Below are 19,488 nucleotides of genomic sequence, written 5' to 3' on the forward strand. Positions count from 1 at the left end.
AGAATTCCTATAACTCAGTAATAGAAAGACAAAAACCCAGTTAAAAATGAGCAAAGCTTCTGAATAGATAATTCTCCAAGAAAATTATGTACATGGTCAACAGTCATAGGAAAAGTTGCTCAACATCACTAGCTATCAGGGAAATACAAATCAAAACCACACTGAGATAGTATTGCACACATTAGGATGGTTATAATAAAAAAATCAGATTAAAACAAATGTTGGCAAGAACGAAAGAATCAGGACCCTAAGGTACTTCTGGTAAGAATTTCAAAACAGTTTCTCAAAATGTTAAAAATAGAGTTACCATTTAACCCAGCAATTCCAATCACTGTAATCCAAACAGGAATGCAATCATTACTCAGATAAGAATTAGGATATTTTTATGTGAAAAATCAGAGATTTGGGGGAGCAGTAAGAGTACTTTGCACCTCCTGGTCTGTAAGACTGCTTGTTGCTCTTCTGGGGGATCTTTGGTGGTCCTGAAAAGCTACTCCAGGAGGACAACTAAAAAAGGGGTATATCCAGTCACTTAACTTCTGTGCCTTAGTTTCCTCATGTATAAAAACAAAGGTTTTACAAAAATGCCTATCAAGGTTTTTGTGAGAATTAAGTTAAAGGACAATACAACCATACAACAAATAGTTTCTTTTCTTATCCTACCCATGGAGCTACTTCATAGTCAATCTACTCAAGTCATATTGAAGGAGGACATCATTTTCCAGAGGTTCTCCCGGGGTCCACTCCTGGACACCTTCCTCAGTGACTCTTAGAGAGACATTCAAACACTTAAACAAAAAGAACTCCAAGTTCAATTTCAAACCCTTAGCAAGGTGTCTTCATGCCTAAAGCCTCTTTGGGAACCCACAGCCTTAACTGTGATCTACGATTCTGTGAGTTCTAGAGACAATAAAAAGTTTCAGCATCTTCGAGCACCAACATCAATCAATGTGGAGAGGTTCTATAATCCGGAATCAATATTTGAAGCCATCTGCTGAACCACAGTGTGCAGGAAGCTATTCTAGTTGACATGGGGCATTTTAACTGAATCAACCCAATTATCACTAATTCTTAAATAACTCCCAGCAGTAAAGTAATCTGTAGATTACACACTGCAAAGTCCATTAATATTAAAAGTCAATCTGAGAATCCACAGGCAGGAAATCACACAATTTACAGATTTGGTATCTGATTTTGATCCTATCAAATCCTCTAAAGAAGCTGGAATTAAGCCCTGCTCTAAGACCTATTTAATGGCATTCAGGTTTTTACCTAAATATTTTTAGGTTTTCATATCGAACCTGCATCTCCCGCATTGGCAGGCAGATTCTTTATAGACTGAGCCACTACAGAAGCTTACATTTATAAAGGAGCTCATAAGACAAAAAGGAAAAGTTGCTTTTGGTTTAGGTCAGACACCTGGATGACATGGAAGCGTTAGACAAGTCAGAGAGGTGACAAAGTTATTCTGATTTTGAAATAAGGAAGCAGTAGAAAAATAAACCTATGATTGTGAATAGGTACAAAGGGACCAATCCCAGAAAAGACAATTGCCTGGGAAGGCAAAAAAGGGAAATGACTGGAGAGGCCAGAAAGGAAAAAGGAGTATCTCTAGGAAAAAGTTATTTCTAAGAGACACCACAGAAAAGAAAGGAGAAATTCAGAGAGAAAAACTAGCACCATGGTGATCCAATGAAAAAAACAGATCCTTAGTAAGTCTGGTGAACAAAATTTGGCATTTGTTTTCAAGTACTGTAGAAATGGTAGGGTGGTGGAGGCGGTTTCCGAAAGAGACAAAGTTTGGAAAAATACTGCAATTACCACCATGTAGTTCTTGAGTTCTGCTGTGTGTCTTACACTGGAATAGATTCTTCACTGTGGTTGGAGAGCTATAGAAGATGATTATTCCCTTATTTCTACCAGGATCTGACAAAAGTTTTTTCAGAAATAAAAATATTAGGTAATAGTTTATGTCTGGTGATTATAAAACAACCAGAAAGAAGAATTAAACACCAGCTATGTGACCCTAACCCTAAGAAAAGTGGGAGTTCAAAATCAGAAAATGGCAGTGTGAGCTGGAAGGGCCAAAGACGGGATCTTGGAGGCAGTCTGCTCACAGGCATAGAGAAGAGTGGAATGCTGGGGAGATGAGAGGCTTGTTCTCAGAGAGGCTCAGAGCACAATTGTTGGCAGGAGCCAGGGGAGGGTCTATGGACAGCTGGTGCATGTAAGCAAGGTCATATCAGGGAGAGGGAAACACAGCTGAAAAGTTTACCCCTGAGCCAGGATTGAGGTTCTTGATTGAACCAGGCAGCGTTTGCTTGAGGAGGAAGGCAACAGGAAATTCACACATACCAGGTTGAGTAGGGGAATGTTTTGGCCATGATGATTGCCTGTTTTGATGGTCATAAAACAGGTCCCTTGAAGAACTGTTAAAGGCTTGGGGATTATTTGTGAGGTAAGACAGAAAACCAGAGATGAGACACCAAAATGATTCACAAACAAGAAATGCAGGTGTGGAATTCAGAAGAGAGTTCGGGGCTAGACATGCAAAACTAAAAATTATCATTTTCATTTTTCAATTTTTTTTGTTCTTTTGGTGTCTTTTCATGTCCTGTTCATCCCTCAAGGCACTTGACTTACATACAAAAGAGCAACAATGAAATTAATTAAGAATTCAGCAGAAGTAAGAACCTTTTGAAAATCTATAAACTATAATAACTATTATTTATTGAGCACTTACTTTGTGCCACACAGTGTGACAAACACTTTATACCTTAACTCATTTTATGAGGTATGAAGATACCGTGATGAAAAGGGAATTATCCTTACTGACCCCACTTCACAATAAATATCATTGTAAACATATTGAATATCCTCTGACATGGTCAAGTTCCTTATGTGAAACAAATTAAAGCCTTGTAACTCTGCTGACACAAATTTCAGCAGTGCTTGAATTCGTGTTTATACTGATTCTTTCATTTTTGTCTTCCAACTTCTATGTGGCAAGACAAAAAATTTCAGATTCTGTCGTTTTAGTATAAATACCTCAACTAGAGTTATGCTGTGTTATACACTACAAGTTTTCAGTTATCAAATACATGAACATATATCCCAAGTAAATACACAACTCTACACAGTTGGTTTACCCTGGAGCAGAGACTGGTTTTACAAATAACAGTGGCCCTAGAAGTGACAATGTTTGTGGAGGTGGAGAAGAACTCCTATATGACTAATAAATCCTTCTCATTGTGGTGTATGCATACATCCTCAGAATGGCTCTTCTGACAGCTCAATTTTTCCCAAATACTAGTTATGATACTCTGAACAGATTTTAGGGAGCCGGCTCTTGATGGGAACAGCATAGCTAGGAATCCTTGGCAGGGCTTTTCCCACCAAGACCTGTCAAAAGTATCTCACACAGAATTTGTGGAGGGCATGGAATTTCTGGAGCTTCTGCAGAAAGTCCTCTAGACTTCAAAGAAGCTAGCGATTCTGTAGCCTTAGAGAATGGGGTTTCAGTACCTTCATCAGGATAAGACTGAAGAAGAGGCATGCAGAGGGACCCCTAGGCACACCTTCTGGGAGCATGTAAATACATAATCCTAACTTTCTATCACAAAGGTTGGCTTGTGATGTTAATGTTTATTCATATTGGGATCAAATTGGCCACAGATTTTTACCCGAAAGACACCATTTCAATTACACTTGGTAAAGATTTTTTAGATAATTATGACTTATATATACTTTTGCAAAATCTGTCTCTGATTTAGTTCCAGTATTACCAGCATTCCAGAAATTTCTATCGCCATCACTCTAATAGACATTATTCCAAAAGAAAACAACAGTGATAAAACAAATTCCACCTTACTGAATTTAGGTACAAATTTCCATCTTACTGAGATAGCAATAACAAAATTTGTTTCCTAGAATCAGAATCTCCTATCAACCATCTCTTATCCTATGGAAAAAGTTAACTAAACTTAAACTTAAAGGAAGGAGATAAGCTATATCTTATAGCTAGAATTTTATAGATTATTTTCCCTTTATCTTTGTGAAAAATGTAAATTGTTAGTATCTGAAGTTATAGTTTAGAAAACACATGTATCAGTCTTAAATAATAGTCATAATAAGAATATTAAGATGCTAGAGAACCACATTTAAGAAACCTTCTTGGAATCAGGCTATCCTTTTCAAATTTAGGACCCCAGGCAAATATAAGCTGCTTATTTTCTAGCTCTCAGTCACTGAGGTTGTTTATTCAATTCATAGAATCAGAGAATTTAATTATGTTGGGAGGGACCATGGAAATTTTCTAGTCCAACCTCCTCATTTTAAACATAAGAAAATTGAGATCATTCTTTTATAGGTACACAGCTAAAATTAAATGTATAACTCAATGTGATACCTCTATTTATATATTTAGGCCTCTAAGATAGCTATTACTATGAGTGAACTTCCATTTCAAAAGTCACAGAAACTTCCACTCCATGTGTCTTATAATAAAACTGTATTGTGCCCTTCGGTAACATTGCCAGAAGAGAACTCAAACTTACTATCTCTAAGAGCCTCATTCTGTCACTGAGGAAGAAATGATGATGCCAGAATCAATCAGGCTCTAAGAATCTCTAAAGCAAGGCTTGTATCTTACCTGACTTCATAGTTCTAACAACAAGCAGAGTATCTCTAACACAGTGGGTGTTTGGTTTGGTTTTGTTTTTGGTGTGCTGATTGATTGAATGAATAAACGATTGCCTTAAATATGAGTGTAGCAAAGTGAACACAAGGAGAAGCAAACCATGAAAATCCTTCCTTGGCTAGCGTGTGTTATTCAGTTGCACTTTGGGATGTTTATCAGCTCTTGGATTCACAGTGGTTTGTCATCACAGGGTTCTACCTGAAGTTCTTACAAGAATAGGTACCGCCCTTACAGGTTTCTATTCTTAATGCTCTAAAAGTGTATTGGAAACGTTCCAATGACAGCATGACTGAAAGCAAACCTGCCATTAACTAAAGACATTTCAAACCTACATAACCATTTACACAGCCCTCTTTCTCTTTCCACTTTAATTTAAGCTTATTTCACCACAGAATCATACGGTTATTTAAACTAAATGTTGCTGTTTGGAATCCAAACAAGCATGAAGACTCACTCTATCCCCACGTGCTCCCAGTGTTTTCTTGATTTTCTTGGGTCAAATGAAGCTAGAGAAATGTGAACATCTTACCATCCAGATGGTCCACGTAACAATACACATCGTAAGTTTCATGAGGAGCACGGAATCCGTAGGTCCGGACTCCTTCCCTCCCCATCATGTCTCCATAGCAGCCTTCTCGGGGAACCCGGATGGGATACCTGGGAAAATAAAGGACTAGGAAGTAACCCTTTATTCTCACTCCCGCAGTGATGAAGTAAAGCCTGTGGCCCCAGACCACTCACCTAACAGTCTGATCTGACAGCCAGCCTGCATCACACTGCTCAAAACCATCTTCGTAGGCGGCATGCAGCTGCTCTGGGGTGGCTATGACGGCCCCAATGTCCACACAAGCCTTCTGAGCCATCTCAAAATTCAGGGTGTACCTGCTGGTCGCCGCCCTGTAGTGAAATACAACCCCTGCAAAGACAGCAGCGAACAATTACAGGCAAGTTCAAGGCTCCCCACATACTGTGCAGTTTCTCATCAGAGCAATACATCAAATGACTGACTAATACAGTCTTAAGACCATGATAACTTCTTTATTTTTACTTCATATAGCATTATGCAAAATTATGGTGATCTGAGGAACCCCAGAAATGCTGTTCACTCAGGTATCCCATTCTGCTCCATTAGAGAGTTTCCTAGTCAGGAATTTTCTGTTCCCACGTAAACCATCTGAAAAAAAGATTTAAGCTGCTAAATCCCAACTGGTGACTAGTTGTCCTAATTATAGGTAGTATTCAGGCTATCACGGCTTTCCAGGTGGTTCAGTGGATAAAGAATCTGCCTGCAATGCAGGAGATGCAGGTTCAATCCCTGGGTAAGAAAGATCCCCTGGAGAAGGGAATGGCAACCCACTCCAGTATTCTTGCCTGGAGAATCCCATGGACAGAGGAGCCTGGCAGGCTACAGTCCATGGGGTTGCAAAACAGTCAGACACGGCTGAAGCGACTGAGCACGCACAGGCTATCAGGGGAACCATGGACAACTAAGGGGAGTAGGTGCTGCAAGAGATAGAAAGAGTTAAGGAGGTCACGAGATCAACTCCTCTTACTTCATGTTTGTACTCAGGGCCAACTCCATAGAAGCATATAGAACCTTCACCAATACCACTTCTTCCAAACATGAAATATTGTGATATTTACTTACAGAGACAATATATTATAATGGAAAAGATACTGGAGTATGTAAGAGAAGGCCCATTCCAATTCCTGATTTGCTCCTAAATCATGTATAAGCCTTAATTTTCTCCTCTATTAAGTATACCTAACAGTGTTTATGTTATTTTATTAAAATGAAGATCAAATTAGATAAAGAATTTTAAAATATCTTAAAATAGTGGATAGGCTACTGTAATAAATGCTTATCATATTCACTAACTGATTTGCATAATGTAGGATCTCCACTTTGACAGGTAAAATGTATGATTTTTATCCAAAAGAAGGCCTGAAATAAAGTTCTTCAGACTCCCGCGGGTAGAAGCCAGGCATCCTGATATGTGCTTCAAATTCCACTTTGTTGTATTTTAGGAGTTGCATAAACTAGTGGTTCTTGAACTGTGTTTCAGGGTCAAAGAACTGTCAAAAGCCTGAGGAAAGAGCAACTGAGGGGGTGAAGCCTGGGCCCCTCCTCCCACTTTAGCAAGGGCATCTCCATTTTTAACTGGAGTAAATATGGTGACTCATTTTCATCAGACAGCAAAGTGAGTCAAGCTCATGTGCCTAGGAAGTCACTGGAAAATAGAAATTGGGGTAATTGGGTTTTATGGATGAGATCTGATTGTCATATCATTTAACACCACATATTTGTTACGTGGAATTAATTTTGGTTTCCAAGATATCTTTCACTCTCCTTTTATTCCTAGTAATTTCTTGGAGTTGACAACAGGCTCCCTCCCCCCCACTCCCCACACACAGCTTGACTTCTAGCTATTAAATTGTTTTCCGCATGCCTATCTTTGCTTCTCTCTTCCAAAACAGGTATGTGCCAATAAAGCATCTACAGGGAACAGACTAGACGTGTCATCAATAAGTGCCTCTGACCAGTGTCAATACAAAAAGGCCAGCACGGGTACCAAGTGGATGCACTGACAACTAGTACTTATTCCCCATTTCTGATATTTCAAAGAAAAAAAAAAAAAACAAAAACACCGATCGAATGCTTTTCATAAAATCTGTATCTTTATAGAACAACTTTAAAACTTCCAGGAAGTATATATGGTCCTATAAGTACATTTATAATGACCTTTAAGACTTGAGCAAGACTTTGCATGGTTTTAAATTAGTCTTCTGCTGATCAAAGCTTCAGATAGCCTTCTTGGTAATTAAAAATCTTCCCTGTGCACTGAGGATTGGCAGTAAGGGGGCACAAAGGGGCCTCCATGACCAAGGCAGGGAATATCAGGCTGTATAAGTATCTATAATTGCTGGATAATTTGAAGACCTCATGGGGCTAAGGAGATTAAGTGGAGAATTTTCATTGTTTCAGAGGAGCAAGGAGCAAATCCATTGCTAATTCTTTAATGATGAAGATTGTAAGAAGTTGTTAAACTTCTTTTGGGATTTAATATATATATAAAATATATGTATATTGTGTATCTAAGTTTATATATTTTATATATATATATATAGTATGTTACATTACACAAAAAGAGGAAGAGATAGATCAGTAGGAAAAATAAACCAAGACTAATCAAAGTAAATGATAAAAAGATTAAGAGTAAAGAGCCTAGGGTATTCAGTGGATGCCTGGAAAACATAAAAATGGATTTATAGAGGATAGCAATAGGATCTGAATGGAAAAGGATGTTCAGAAATTAATCTGTCACATCTGAAATTCAGAGTATTTCCTTTTGGCTACACAAGAAAGAGTTTTAATAAAACCCTTTGTATATGCTTCTGAAAGGTAAATATTTTATAGGCAAATGGAGGGTTGGAAGAAAAATCTGTTCCATCATGTCTGGGTATGAGAATTTTGCTTAATAACTTGCCAAAATATTCTGCTTCCAAGAGCTGTGGCATTATGTGTGTACCCAATTAAAGCAATTTTTCTTTGCTTTGTCTCCTAACTTAAATTCAAATGACATACAAACCACCACTGAAAGGGGGCTGAAACTAAAATGTCTCATTGCAAGACAGTGGATAACTAGTGTATTGACCTTAAAAAAATACACTGAATTCTTGTTTTGATCCAACTCAAATGTTTATTGAGCCCCCTTTTCAAAGCACTATATTAATATATACCATGGTACTTATTAGGTGCCTTATTTATTCAATGAAAGTTAAGATATAATTTATATTTCTTAAAAGCAAACTCAAGCATTTTAATAACCATGCTAGGAGAGTGAGAAAAAGGGTTTGTGTGTGTGTATGTATATATATGCGTATATGTGTGTGTATGTATGCATGTGAGTGTACACGCACATATACACATATGTAAAAACAATTAAACTGTAGATCAGCCTTTGCAGTCTTAAAAAATAATTGCTGATAGCTCTCAATAATGAAGTAATGATTCTTGAGGTATTCATTACATCTGGTATAAAGTCACTTCCCTTGACTCCTGAACAATTAACAGTTCATTTTTAGTGAAAGCCATGGACTACTGGGTCGATTGGTGTTTTTTTCCCTTTGTTCAAACCCTGAGCAATGACTACTTTTGAATCTTGTTTCCCCACACTTCTGAATCAGGTGTCCTGTAACACTAGCTTCTTCTAGATTCCCAAGCCTTACCCTCCACGGTCAATGACACCGTGTCCTGGGTGTCTTCAATCCCGTACATGACGTCACAGCGGTAGCGGCCTGCGTCACTGGCCAGCAGTTTGACCATGGTGAGTGAGGCGTCGCCCACGTCCTCGGGGTGTGTAGGCACCGACACTCTCCCTTTGTAGTCTTGGCCAATCTTGATATTCCCATTTTGGGCCACGAGAACAGTAGTCTCCTTTAAATCTTTTCCCGTCTTGTCCAATTCAATCTTAGACCATTTGATTCGCAGAAATTCACTGGTGGTGTTATAACTGGGTGGTAAGGTAGGCATGGTTGAGAAATGACATGGTAGGTTGACTTTTCCAGAGAGGGAGCCCTTAACAGGTGGGCTTTTTTCCATGTTGACTACAGGAAAGAGAACATACAAAATCGACAAGCTGAGTCTATTAAATAAGTGAAAGGATAAGAACCATTACAGGGATTTGGTTACATCTTCAGTATGTAAAATAATTAGGGTGATTTTATATACAGAGAATAGTATATCATTTCAATAATGTTTTATAACAAAGCCAGGAATTAATAATGCTCATTAAAAATCTTTTTTGTTTTTATTTTTAAAAGTTTTTAATTTATATTGGAGTATAGCCAGTCAACAAAGTCGTGATAATTTCAGGTGGACAGCAGAGGGACACAGCCATACATATACAGGTATCCACTCTCCCCCAAACTCCCCTCCCATCCAGGCTGCCACATAATACTGAGCAGAGTTCCCTGTGCTATACAGTAGGACCTTGTTGGGCACCCACTTGAAATATAGCAGAGTGTATATGTCGATCCCAAATTCCCTATCACTTTCCCCCTATTTTCCCCCATGGCAAGCAAAAGTTCATTCTCTAAGTCTACGAGTCTATTTCTGTTTTATAAATAAGTTCATTTTTATAATTTCTTTTTAGATTCCATACACACCCTCATCCGGGTATACTTATAACACTTTTCCTATACAATATTTCTCCTTCTCTGTCTGACTTCACTCACTTTGATAATCTCTAGGTCCATCCATGTTGCTGCAAATGGATAATGCTCATTTTTATGTGCTAAAATATGAGCATTCATTTTAAAGTATTTGTAACTTAGATTTTAACATGAACAAAACAAGTGATAAAATAAGGCCATTGTAGGAAGGCAAGAAATCAAGGGTGAGAGGAACCTAGACTAAGCAATGAGGGTTTAAAAGACTTGACCAATGTTAGGAAGAATAGTTAAAAAGCAGATTTAAGTCAACAGGTGAGAAGAAGAAAAATGATTAAGATAACTACCACATTACTTTAGAAGAAATGAAAATAACTTCAAGAGGAAGTGAAAATTATCAAAAGTACTTCAGTAGACTAGAGCAGGAAAATGTCCAACACTTGAAGGACCCACTATGGTTCAGTGTTGAATCAAAGGCTTTCATCGTAATGACAAATCCAGCTGCAGTCGCTTTGCAGTGAAACATTACCTCTCCAATATATCCTGGGGGGTAATGTTGACTTCTGTTCACCTAACCCTTCTAAGCCTGGCTTCCCAGGTGGCTAAGTAGTAAAGAATCTGCCTACAATGCAGGAGATGTGGGTTTGATACCTGGGTTGGGAAGATCCCCTGGAGGAGGGCATGGCAACCCACTCCAGTATTCTTGCCTGGAGAATCTCATGGACAGAGGAGCCTGGCGGGTTACAGTCCGTAGGGTCGCAAGAATCAGACATGACTGAGCGACTGAACATGCACACATGCAACCCTTCTAAAGTATTAATCTACAGAATGCCTTTCTGCTTAAGCCCTTAAACTTTTAATGAGAAAGAACACTTCGACTATAATTCAATACCATTACATACAAATAAATAAATAAATAAAACCCACATTCTTTCACTCATATAGGGATCTATACCTCTCCTCCCCATCTTGCACCCATCTCCCAGTCTCTCCTTGTTGGTGAGACAATGTGTTCATAATAGAATATAAATTATAGTGCACAGGGAACTCCCATTTCATGCAAATATGATGAACAGTAACAGTAACCTCTAGGTGGAGTAAGATAATATTTCTTAATTGACAAAATGATGTGTATCTAACACTTGGTGTGTTAGTGGTTAAAGGCATTAGTAACACATCTCAATATGAACATGCATTAGAAATGATACAGATGCTAAAGACTAAAATTTAACTTCAAAAGGACTGGATCCCATTAGGGAGCTAAAGACAACAAAAAGACATCTTGTACTATTTGTTGTTGTTGTTGTTGTTTTGGCAGAGAATAGGGGTCCTGAGAAGGAAAGAGGTGAGAATTTTATGAACTAAAAATGTCTTAATTTGTACCCATCATATGTTCTAGGAATTCCTACTTCCTCCCTGAAGAATTATAGATGATTAACCTCACAAATAAAAGACAGCTTTTTAAATGGAGAATAAACATCTTTACCATCGACATCAATTGTGGTATAAATTTATAAGACTCTTTGATTCAGCCCAATCTATTCAATTGGGAGGTTTTTGACACTTAAGAGCATTTCTCCATAACTGTGCTGTAATGAAAAGATATATTGGAACAAAATAATGTCAAAAGGCAATTTTCCAAGGGTTATTTATTGTTCTGGGTATTTACAGATACAAGAAAGCTAAAAGCTGCAGTTGTATGTAAATATGTATTCATGGAGAATCCAGTCTTATCAACAAGATTAACAAAAAGCTGTGTGGCCAAGTCTTTTGTATATGAAATCTTGGGTCTTAATGCACTGGGTAATGAGAACTAAGTTTACGAAACACAAATATTTTAAGAAAGAAGTTTAGTAGCACAGAGGATAATGTTTATCGACTATGCATGTTAAAAAAGAATGCTACCTGCAAGAACTTGTCTGAAATTCTGACAGTGCAAGAAATAAAAATGAATGCTAACAAGAGTTCACCATTCAAGTCTGTGGTCTAAATGAATACTGTAAGGGAGAATACTCCAAATAATGAATAATCAATTATGCTTCATTCTATGTCAGAAAATTCTGCAGAGCAAGAATGATGCAAATTCTGTCTACACAATTTAATCAAACACACACACCGACCTTGGCCTAGAAGTGCCAGAGTGAGACTAAGGGAATTTATTACCCTCTCAAGTATTAATATCACTCCCTCTTTCATTCATTTACTTGTGACTGTGCATGACTCCATTTATTATATTAGAGGAATATCCAAATAACAGAGTCAATGGTAAATAATCCATAAAAAAGGTATTGTTAAATCAGAGTTCCTTATGCATTAAAATAAAGCCAGTAACCAAGAGACAAAGTGTTCATTAATTACTCACCTTTCAAGTGCCTAGACTTAAACAGAAAAACCCTTAAGATGAGAGTACTTGTGTTGACCCAACTAGCTATTACTCTGTGCTTCACTGTGAACTTGGCATATATATTTCATAAGTATCTTACATTTTCAACTTCATCCCTTTGAAAAAATGAAGATTCTTCTGAAATTAGCCCCAAACTAATGATATTGCTTAATAGTTTTCACCAATTTACAAAAAAACCTGATGCTTGGGGTAAAGTGCAGTACACTGGTGGAGAGAACGGACAGTGGAACCAGATTGCCTGGGTTCACCTCCAGGCTCCATCACTAAATTGCTGTGTGATCTTCTACATTAGTTATGTCGATATATCTTTTGGTACTATTGTTTCCTCATTTGCCAACTGGGGAGAATAAAGCACGTGTCTCATGGAAGAGTTAAGATTAAAAAAGGTTAACAAAGTAAAATACTTAAAGCCTAACATGTAGAAATTACTCAACATTGTTAGCTGTTATTACTATTTAAAATATCATCAAGGAGCTATACCATAAGGGTTGGTTTCCCTATTATTTGTGTGAGTTCCTTCTTTGTTTTAAGTGAAAGGGTGATGATCCTGTTTCTCAAAGTCCTCCCACTACTTTCTCTGTAATTTCCTTCTATTACGACCCAACCAAATCAACTCCCTTTTCTCCATCTTTTTTCTGTGTCCTCCCTCTTCACTCAATGCTGTTATCCTTCCTCTCTGTCACCTTTACTTCCTAAAAATGCTGAAGAGGACAGCTTCTTGGCCGTTGGATTGGTGGAGCCTAGACGCTGATGGCCATCCAGGTCATTCATTGTGGTATTCACTCATTATTTATTTATTAATTCACTTATTCACTCAACCATAAATTGATTAAGTGCTAGCAGTGTGTCAGGAACTCTGCTAGAAAATAAAAAAACAGCTCTCTTGAAGTCATAGTCTGCTTGGGAAGGAAAACAAGGAATAACTTATCCTCAATGAGTGGTATGGACTATATAGTAGCTGTCACAGCACAAGGGACAATGAGAAATAGAGAAAGGGCTTTAAAATTGCCTGGAAATAATTTGCGGGATGAGAGGTGGGAGCCATCTCAGAAGTCAGCTCATCCTTGATTCCTCTCTCACCCTCACCACACCACATCCCATCCATGCACTGGTCCTAATCCTCCATCTCCACCTATCCAGTTCCCTTCTCCCCAGCTCTCCTGCCACCACGTGATACAAGCACCCCATCTCACACACAGGTGATCACAGTAACCTCCTAAGTCATCTCCCTGCGGCCACTCTTTCTCTCCTACAGTCAAACCGACATAGAACAGCAAACATGGAACTTGGAAAACATTCATCGGCTTACCTTTCACCGGCTGAAACCCTTTAGTGCTTCCTGGGAATAAAATCCATTTCTAAAGTTTACCATGCTTACATGGATAAGAAGTGTAACCATGGTAAAGTTCACACACTCCTGGGACAGCCTTGGTTCTTCTCCCAGTTCTGCTACTTATTGGTCTTGTGACTTTGAGCAAGTCACTTAGGTTCTCTGGATCTCAGTTTCCTCTATGGATAGTGAATGTTTCAATAAACTAATGTTAAGTGTTAAAACTGTTCCTGGCTCATAGGAAGCTCCTTCTTGTAAAAAAAAAAAAGTTCATTTGCGTATAGTTGCTTTACAATGTTCTGCTAGTTCCTGCTGGCAGCAACGTGAATCTGTTACTCCTATACATATATCCCCTCTTTTTTGGATTTCCTTTCTGTTTTGGTCATCACAGAGCATTGAGTAGAATTCTCTGTGCTTTACAGAGCGTTCTCATTAGTTATCCATTTTATACATGGTAGTGTATATATATCAGTCCCAATATCCCAATTCATCCCACCCCACCGGTGTCCACCCAGATTTGCAAAGTAGAAATAGAGACATGGATGCAGAAAAATAAACATAGGAAGCTCTTTTCTGAGTGTCAGATAGTGTTTCTATTTACATGAGCTGATTTCTGCCTATCTCTCTATCTAGATCTCCTGCTTTTTCCTTGATCACTGCTCTCCAAGGGCAGTGACCTTTCTATTGCTCAAACACACTACCTAACTTGGGCCAGATCTTAGCTGGCTGGCTCCTTCTTGTCATTCCCACGTCAGTGTAAGTATTACTTTCTCAAAGATGCCTTACCACCTCCCCTGCCTCCACCCTAAGCCACTTTCTATGACGTCACTCTGCTTTATTTTCATCAATTCAGAAGTACTTGGATTGTTGGTTTACTTGTTTATCGCCTACCTCATGTAACTAAGGAGATTAGGCTTAATGAAATCTAAGACAATGTATGACTCATCCACTGATATATCCCTGGAGACCCAGACTAACACATAGCACGTAGAATCTGTTCAAACAATGGATAGATAAATGAATGGATAGGAAGGATGGATGAAGAAATAGATTGAGTGACACAAGTTTTGAATCTTAGAATGAACTGAAGTGGAACTGTAGAGGACAAAAGAAGGGACTGCTAAGCAGAAGGAACTGCATGGGGGCAGGGGAAGGGAAATAAGGTATAAGGAAAAAATAAGGAATAAGAATGGAAATTATAAATCATAAATTATTTCAGAGACTCTGAAGCAGGCAGTGAGTGTGAGAAAGAAGCAGAAGCTGAGTCTAGAGAGACCCTTGATGGGAGCAGGTCACTGATACTCAGCATAGATTCCTTCTTCATGGACCAAGAGTCTACAAATTTGGAATCACAAAACTCTCATTAGGTGGACATATAATTTAAAGCTAAGAAAAACAGTGCATGTGTACTTATCCAGTTACAAAGGAGAAAGAGAGAGAGAAGAAAAGAGAAAAAGAAAGAAATGGAGATAGGGGTAAAAACTTGTCTATCAGGCTTCTCTATATGTTCTTGATTTCTTTCAAATTGTATCCCTCTGAAAGTTCGATAGTCTTTTTTTGAATGTAGAAAAGCCTTTGAGTGGTGTCAAAAAGAGTGGAACCTTAAAATATGCCCAGCCACTCAAATGAGCCTTTTTGCACAGTCTGAAAGTAATCTGGGAAGTTACTGAAAGCCCACTTTCTTCTTTAGCATCCTGTTCATTATTTTGTTATAACTGATTTATTTAAAACCACCGTTTTCAGCCTAATGATATTTTAGCTAAAAGTGTTCTGCAATGAATAGATAAAAAATTCATCCTTTATTTTAATGATTCCATAATCACATTCCATGCCCCAAAACTTTAATTTTTATTTCAGTTAGTCCTAAAAAATGATTACCACACTCACCTTTCTGTAGCGCATGGGCTGCTATTAAGGTAGAGCACATCCATAAGATGCTCTTTATATTTATCAACATCTTGTCCTAGAAATGAAAAAAAACACAAAGTAAATCATAAGCATTCAGGCTTGTGGGAGGCCATACGTCACGTGCTATTTGTGCATTATATGTAACAAGAGTACAAGAAGCTGCTCCTGTTGGGTTGTAAACACAGGAGGAGACTTGCAATAGGAGAAGTTGTCCCAACACTTTAATTATTAGTTTGACTCTCACCCAATGTGGTCGTTACCAAAATAATTCCAGAGCCCAAATTGGGGACATATAACAATGTGGATGTGTGGGGCAACCGCAACGGGGTAGGCTGTTGGAAGAACAATATAGACCACAGCCTAAGTAACTAGTGGCTAGGAACTGGAACAAGGAGGGAAGGGCGACCACAAAATCTATTTAGAAACAGGAAGCTGATCATAGATGGAGCAAGAGAAGATGGGGAAGCAGTTGGGAGAGATGTGGAAAGAAAGAGATTTGCACCAAATGTGAAGTATGTGGAAACCCATTGCTGATTCATGCACATGGTACCAGGACAGAGAATAAGGACCACAGCAGGCTTTTTAAAGCACAGACTCAATTTAGTTTCTAGGAGGCTGAGCAAACAAAATAAATGTATTATAAGGAGCTGTTAATTACAGAAAATGCCAGTGCTAGCCATGAGTTTTAAAGTAGTTCCAATGGTCTGAAGGGTAAAGGATGAAACAAAACACCCTGTACTGAGAGTCAATAAGCCCTGCCCTGGCTTTGCCATTAATTTATTGTGTGACTTTGAGGAAGACATTTAACAAATCTGGGTCTCAGAACGATCCCTTCCAGCTCACATTCCCCTTCTGCTATAATTATGAGGAGGATAAGCATCATTGTTGGGGACCATCTCGAAATCAAAGAGCTAAACTCAAAACAAACCACAGAAGACTATTTGATCTCAACAGCTGTTTCCTCCCCAGTTACATGTAGAACTCCTCTGTAACAGCCCTCAGTGGTTGGCTACCCAATAGCCAATCCTCTCTCTTTTCCAATAAAACTTTGATTCCATTTTAATATCTATGCTTCTTCACATGGCCATACTTTGGTGGAACCTGGGTCAAACCCCAGCCCAAATGGATGATCCTGGTTATTCCAAGCCGATTACACAGGTCCTATTTCTTTTGCCAATGACTGGTTTCGGAATGATCATGTGATGCAATTTTGGCCAAAGAGATGTGAGAAGATCTTGAATGGAGTAGTTGCTTCTGGGAAAGGTATATTCATTTTAAGAAGAGCAAAAGGGAAATGATGGTTGCTTTTCTTCACTGGACATTATCAAGATTGGATATGGTTTTGTGAAACTGTTGTACCCATGTTGCATCCATGAGCATATAAGGTACCCTCTGGGATGAAGCTGAGAGACAATCAGGAGAGGCAGGGCTGAAGTGCTCCGGCATTAGACTGACAGCCAGCCATACCCTTGAACTTTCTTTTATTAGATAATAAATTCCTTTATTATTTAAACCCAATAAAGTCAGGGCTTTTTGTTAGCCAGTGTCACTGAAAGGCATCCTAACTGACATATATTTGAGTTGGTGCCCTATAACTTCCCAGAAATTATCTAAATTCTGTATTATTTAGAAAACCTAGATTAAAATCTTGTAAGAATCCAAGTCCAATTTGGGCTCAAATTCAATTTAATAATTTACATCAGTTATTCCTCTTCCCTTGATATTCTTGTCCATTTAATTGCTTTATTTTATATATCTTGAAATAAGTGTTAGAATCTTTCTAAAAGAAAATTATAGAATTCTACATATTTCCTGAAGACCAATTTTTTAGCTAACACATTACATATCTCATATTTTCCATCAATGAGCCATCTGATACGTCACAATGAAAAGTATATAGTTGATAATCCTAAATTAACCTTGCTAATTAAGCTTATTATTTACCATATAATCACTGAGATATGCTAATAAGTGTTGTTATACACGAACTGGGAATTAGGTTTCTACTTTCCTTGATTTTTTTACAAGATATCACAGCAAGTAGGAAGTATATACCTATATCTCATTACTGTAACAGTATTTCAGGAAAAAAAAAAAGATGTCAATTTCACACACCCTAAAGCTTCCAACAAAATGAAACTTTAGGTTGTATCATATAACACCATAAAGACAATGTGTTCCATGAGTACTGAATCCAAATAAGAAACTTTTCTTTAATTGTGGTTACAAACAATAACTTACTATTCTCCTTCAAGAAAAATTTTTTCTCAAATTTTTTTTCTTTTTTTCAGAAAACATTTATAAGCTTAACATTAAAAGTCTGGGCTCCATTGTCAAAGAGCCCTGAATTTGAGTTCTGAATTTTCTGCTTATGCTCTGAGATTTGGGGTGAGTTACTAAACAGTACAATGAGAACTGATAAAATAATGCATATAAAATATAGCTTGGTGATACACAGTATATTCAGTACTCAGTATTTATTATTAAATTTTTTAACTCAAGCTTTCTACCAGTGAGAACTTCCTGGTTTCATATCACTAGTAGTAAAAAGAATATTTAAAGCTTTTGGATTTGAAAATTATAACCTGGGTTATATATATATATATAACTTTATACATTTTAACTTTATACATTTTAACTTTATACATATATATATATATATAAAACTTTATACACTATAACTTTATACACCTTCATGCTCACAGTAAATTGTCCTATAATTTATCACAATGTCCTTTGAATCATTATTTAGAAATATATTTTATCTCCTATGTAGAACAGTAGCTTTCTGAAAAGCAGAGTCAGTGTCATATTTAACTTACTAATTCCCACAATGTTTCCACAGTGCCAGCTTGAGTCGTTGCTTTGAGGGAGGTTTGCTGACCAAATGCATGACCAACACCCCCTCATTTCCTATGCAGAAATACACTCTGAAGAGAAGCATCAGCAATCGCTTTAAACATGGGTGAGTGGGTTAATTAACACCTGAAATACAATTAATATTTGCCATGACTCAATAATAACTGATGTTTGCAATATTTGGAGTGTCAAATCTTGTAACAAAACCAGTGGAGAAGATGCAATCCTGACTAAGAATGGGTCTTCTGCATCGCAATTTTCCACCCAAAGCAGATACTAAAAGTCTAACTCTTTTATAAGGATACTCCATCCTTATAAAAGTGGCTTTTTTTTTTGCGAGAGAGGAGGAAGTAGTTCTTCATCTATTCAACAAGTATACTCATCACTTGCCCAAGTAAGACTCCAGTAAGGCAAGGTTAGGTAAGGAAGTTGGTGCATTAAAAGTGCAAGGGAGAGATCAGTCATATTTTAAATACATTTGCGTAAATCAAGTTGCCAATATTTAAAAATTGGAGTGTTCACACTAAGGCGCCCCGATCTCTGACTTCTTTTGGAAAATCAGACCGAGCAATTAGAGGTCCATATTCTAGCTGGCCAATCATTAGCACTAAGCAAGCAGCAGGCCCTGGCCTTGGCTCGTGAGCTCAAGGTTATCAACGGCCCCAGCTGGCCTCTCATCCATTTCTACTCCATGCCTATTCCCTGTAGTCACCAGAGTTTGAAACTCAAATTCCCAAACTTTTGATCTCAGAACTATATTTCCACTTCCTCTTCCTTACAGTCCATGGACATCACTCCATTTCTCTAATTTTCATAAGTCTGTGTTCATGGTCATGGTTATTTAAGCACACCATTTGCCTTCTTTGATTTTACAAAATGAGAAACTTTCTGAAGCTTCCTTGTTTTTAGCACCACTCCAACCCCCATTTTTATTCTTCTGCTCTTCTGTGTGGGTCTTGTAAGCATTATCTGTTAGTGATAACAAGTCTGACTGCACAGAAAGCCCAGGGAGATATGAGAACCAGTGCCTATATTTAGTCTTCTATTCCAGTGAAGTCAATGAGAAGAGGAAAAAGTCATTGAACAATCAAGTCACAGCTGACTGAGGCTGTTTAA

General features: G+C 37.8%; 1 protein-coding gene across 2 annotated transcripts in view; it reads right to left on the minus strand.

Annotated features, from left to right (window-relative positions):
* VCAN (versican) overlaps positions 1-19,488 on the minus strand; it is a 115,704-nt gene that overhangs the window by 87,773 nt on the left and 8,443 nt on the right. For both annotated transcript variants that reach the window (XM_043464720.1, XM_043464721.1), the window contains exons 2-5: positions 15,493-15,568; positions 8,930-9,307; positions 5,441-5,615; positions 5,229-5,356 (exon numbers count right to left, since the gene is read on the minus strand). In XM_043464720.1, coding sequence (XP_043320655.1) covers positions 5,229-5,356; positions 5,441-5,615; positions 8,930-9,307; positions 15,493-15,562 — 751 coding nt within the window. In that variant the 5' untranslated portion in view covers positions 15,563-15,568. The remainder of the gene's footprint in view (positions 1-5,228; positions 5,357-5,440; positions 5,616-8,929; positions 9,308-15,492; positions 15,569-19,488) is intronic.

This window comes from Cervus canadensis, chromosome 4, assembly GCF_019320065.1.
Source record: "Cervus canadensis isolate Bull #8, Minnesota chromosome 4, ASM1932006v1, whole genome shotgun sequence".
Classification (NCBI taxonomy): Eukaryota; Metazoa; Chordata; class Mammalia; order Artiodactyla; family Cervidae; genus Cervus; species Cervus canadensis.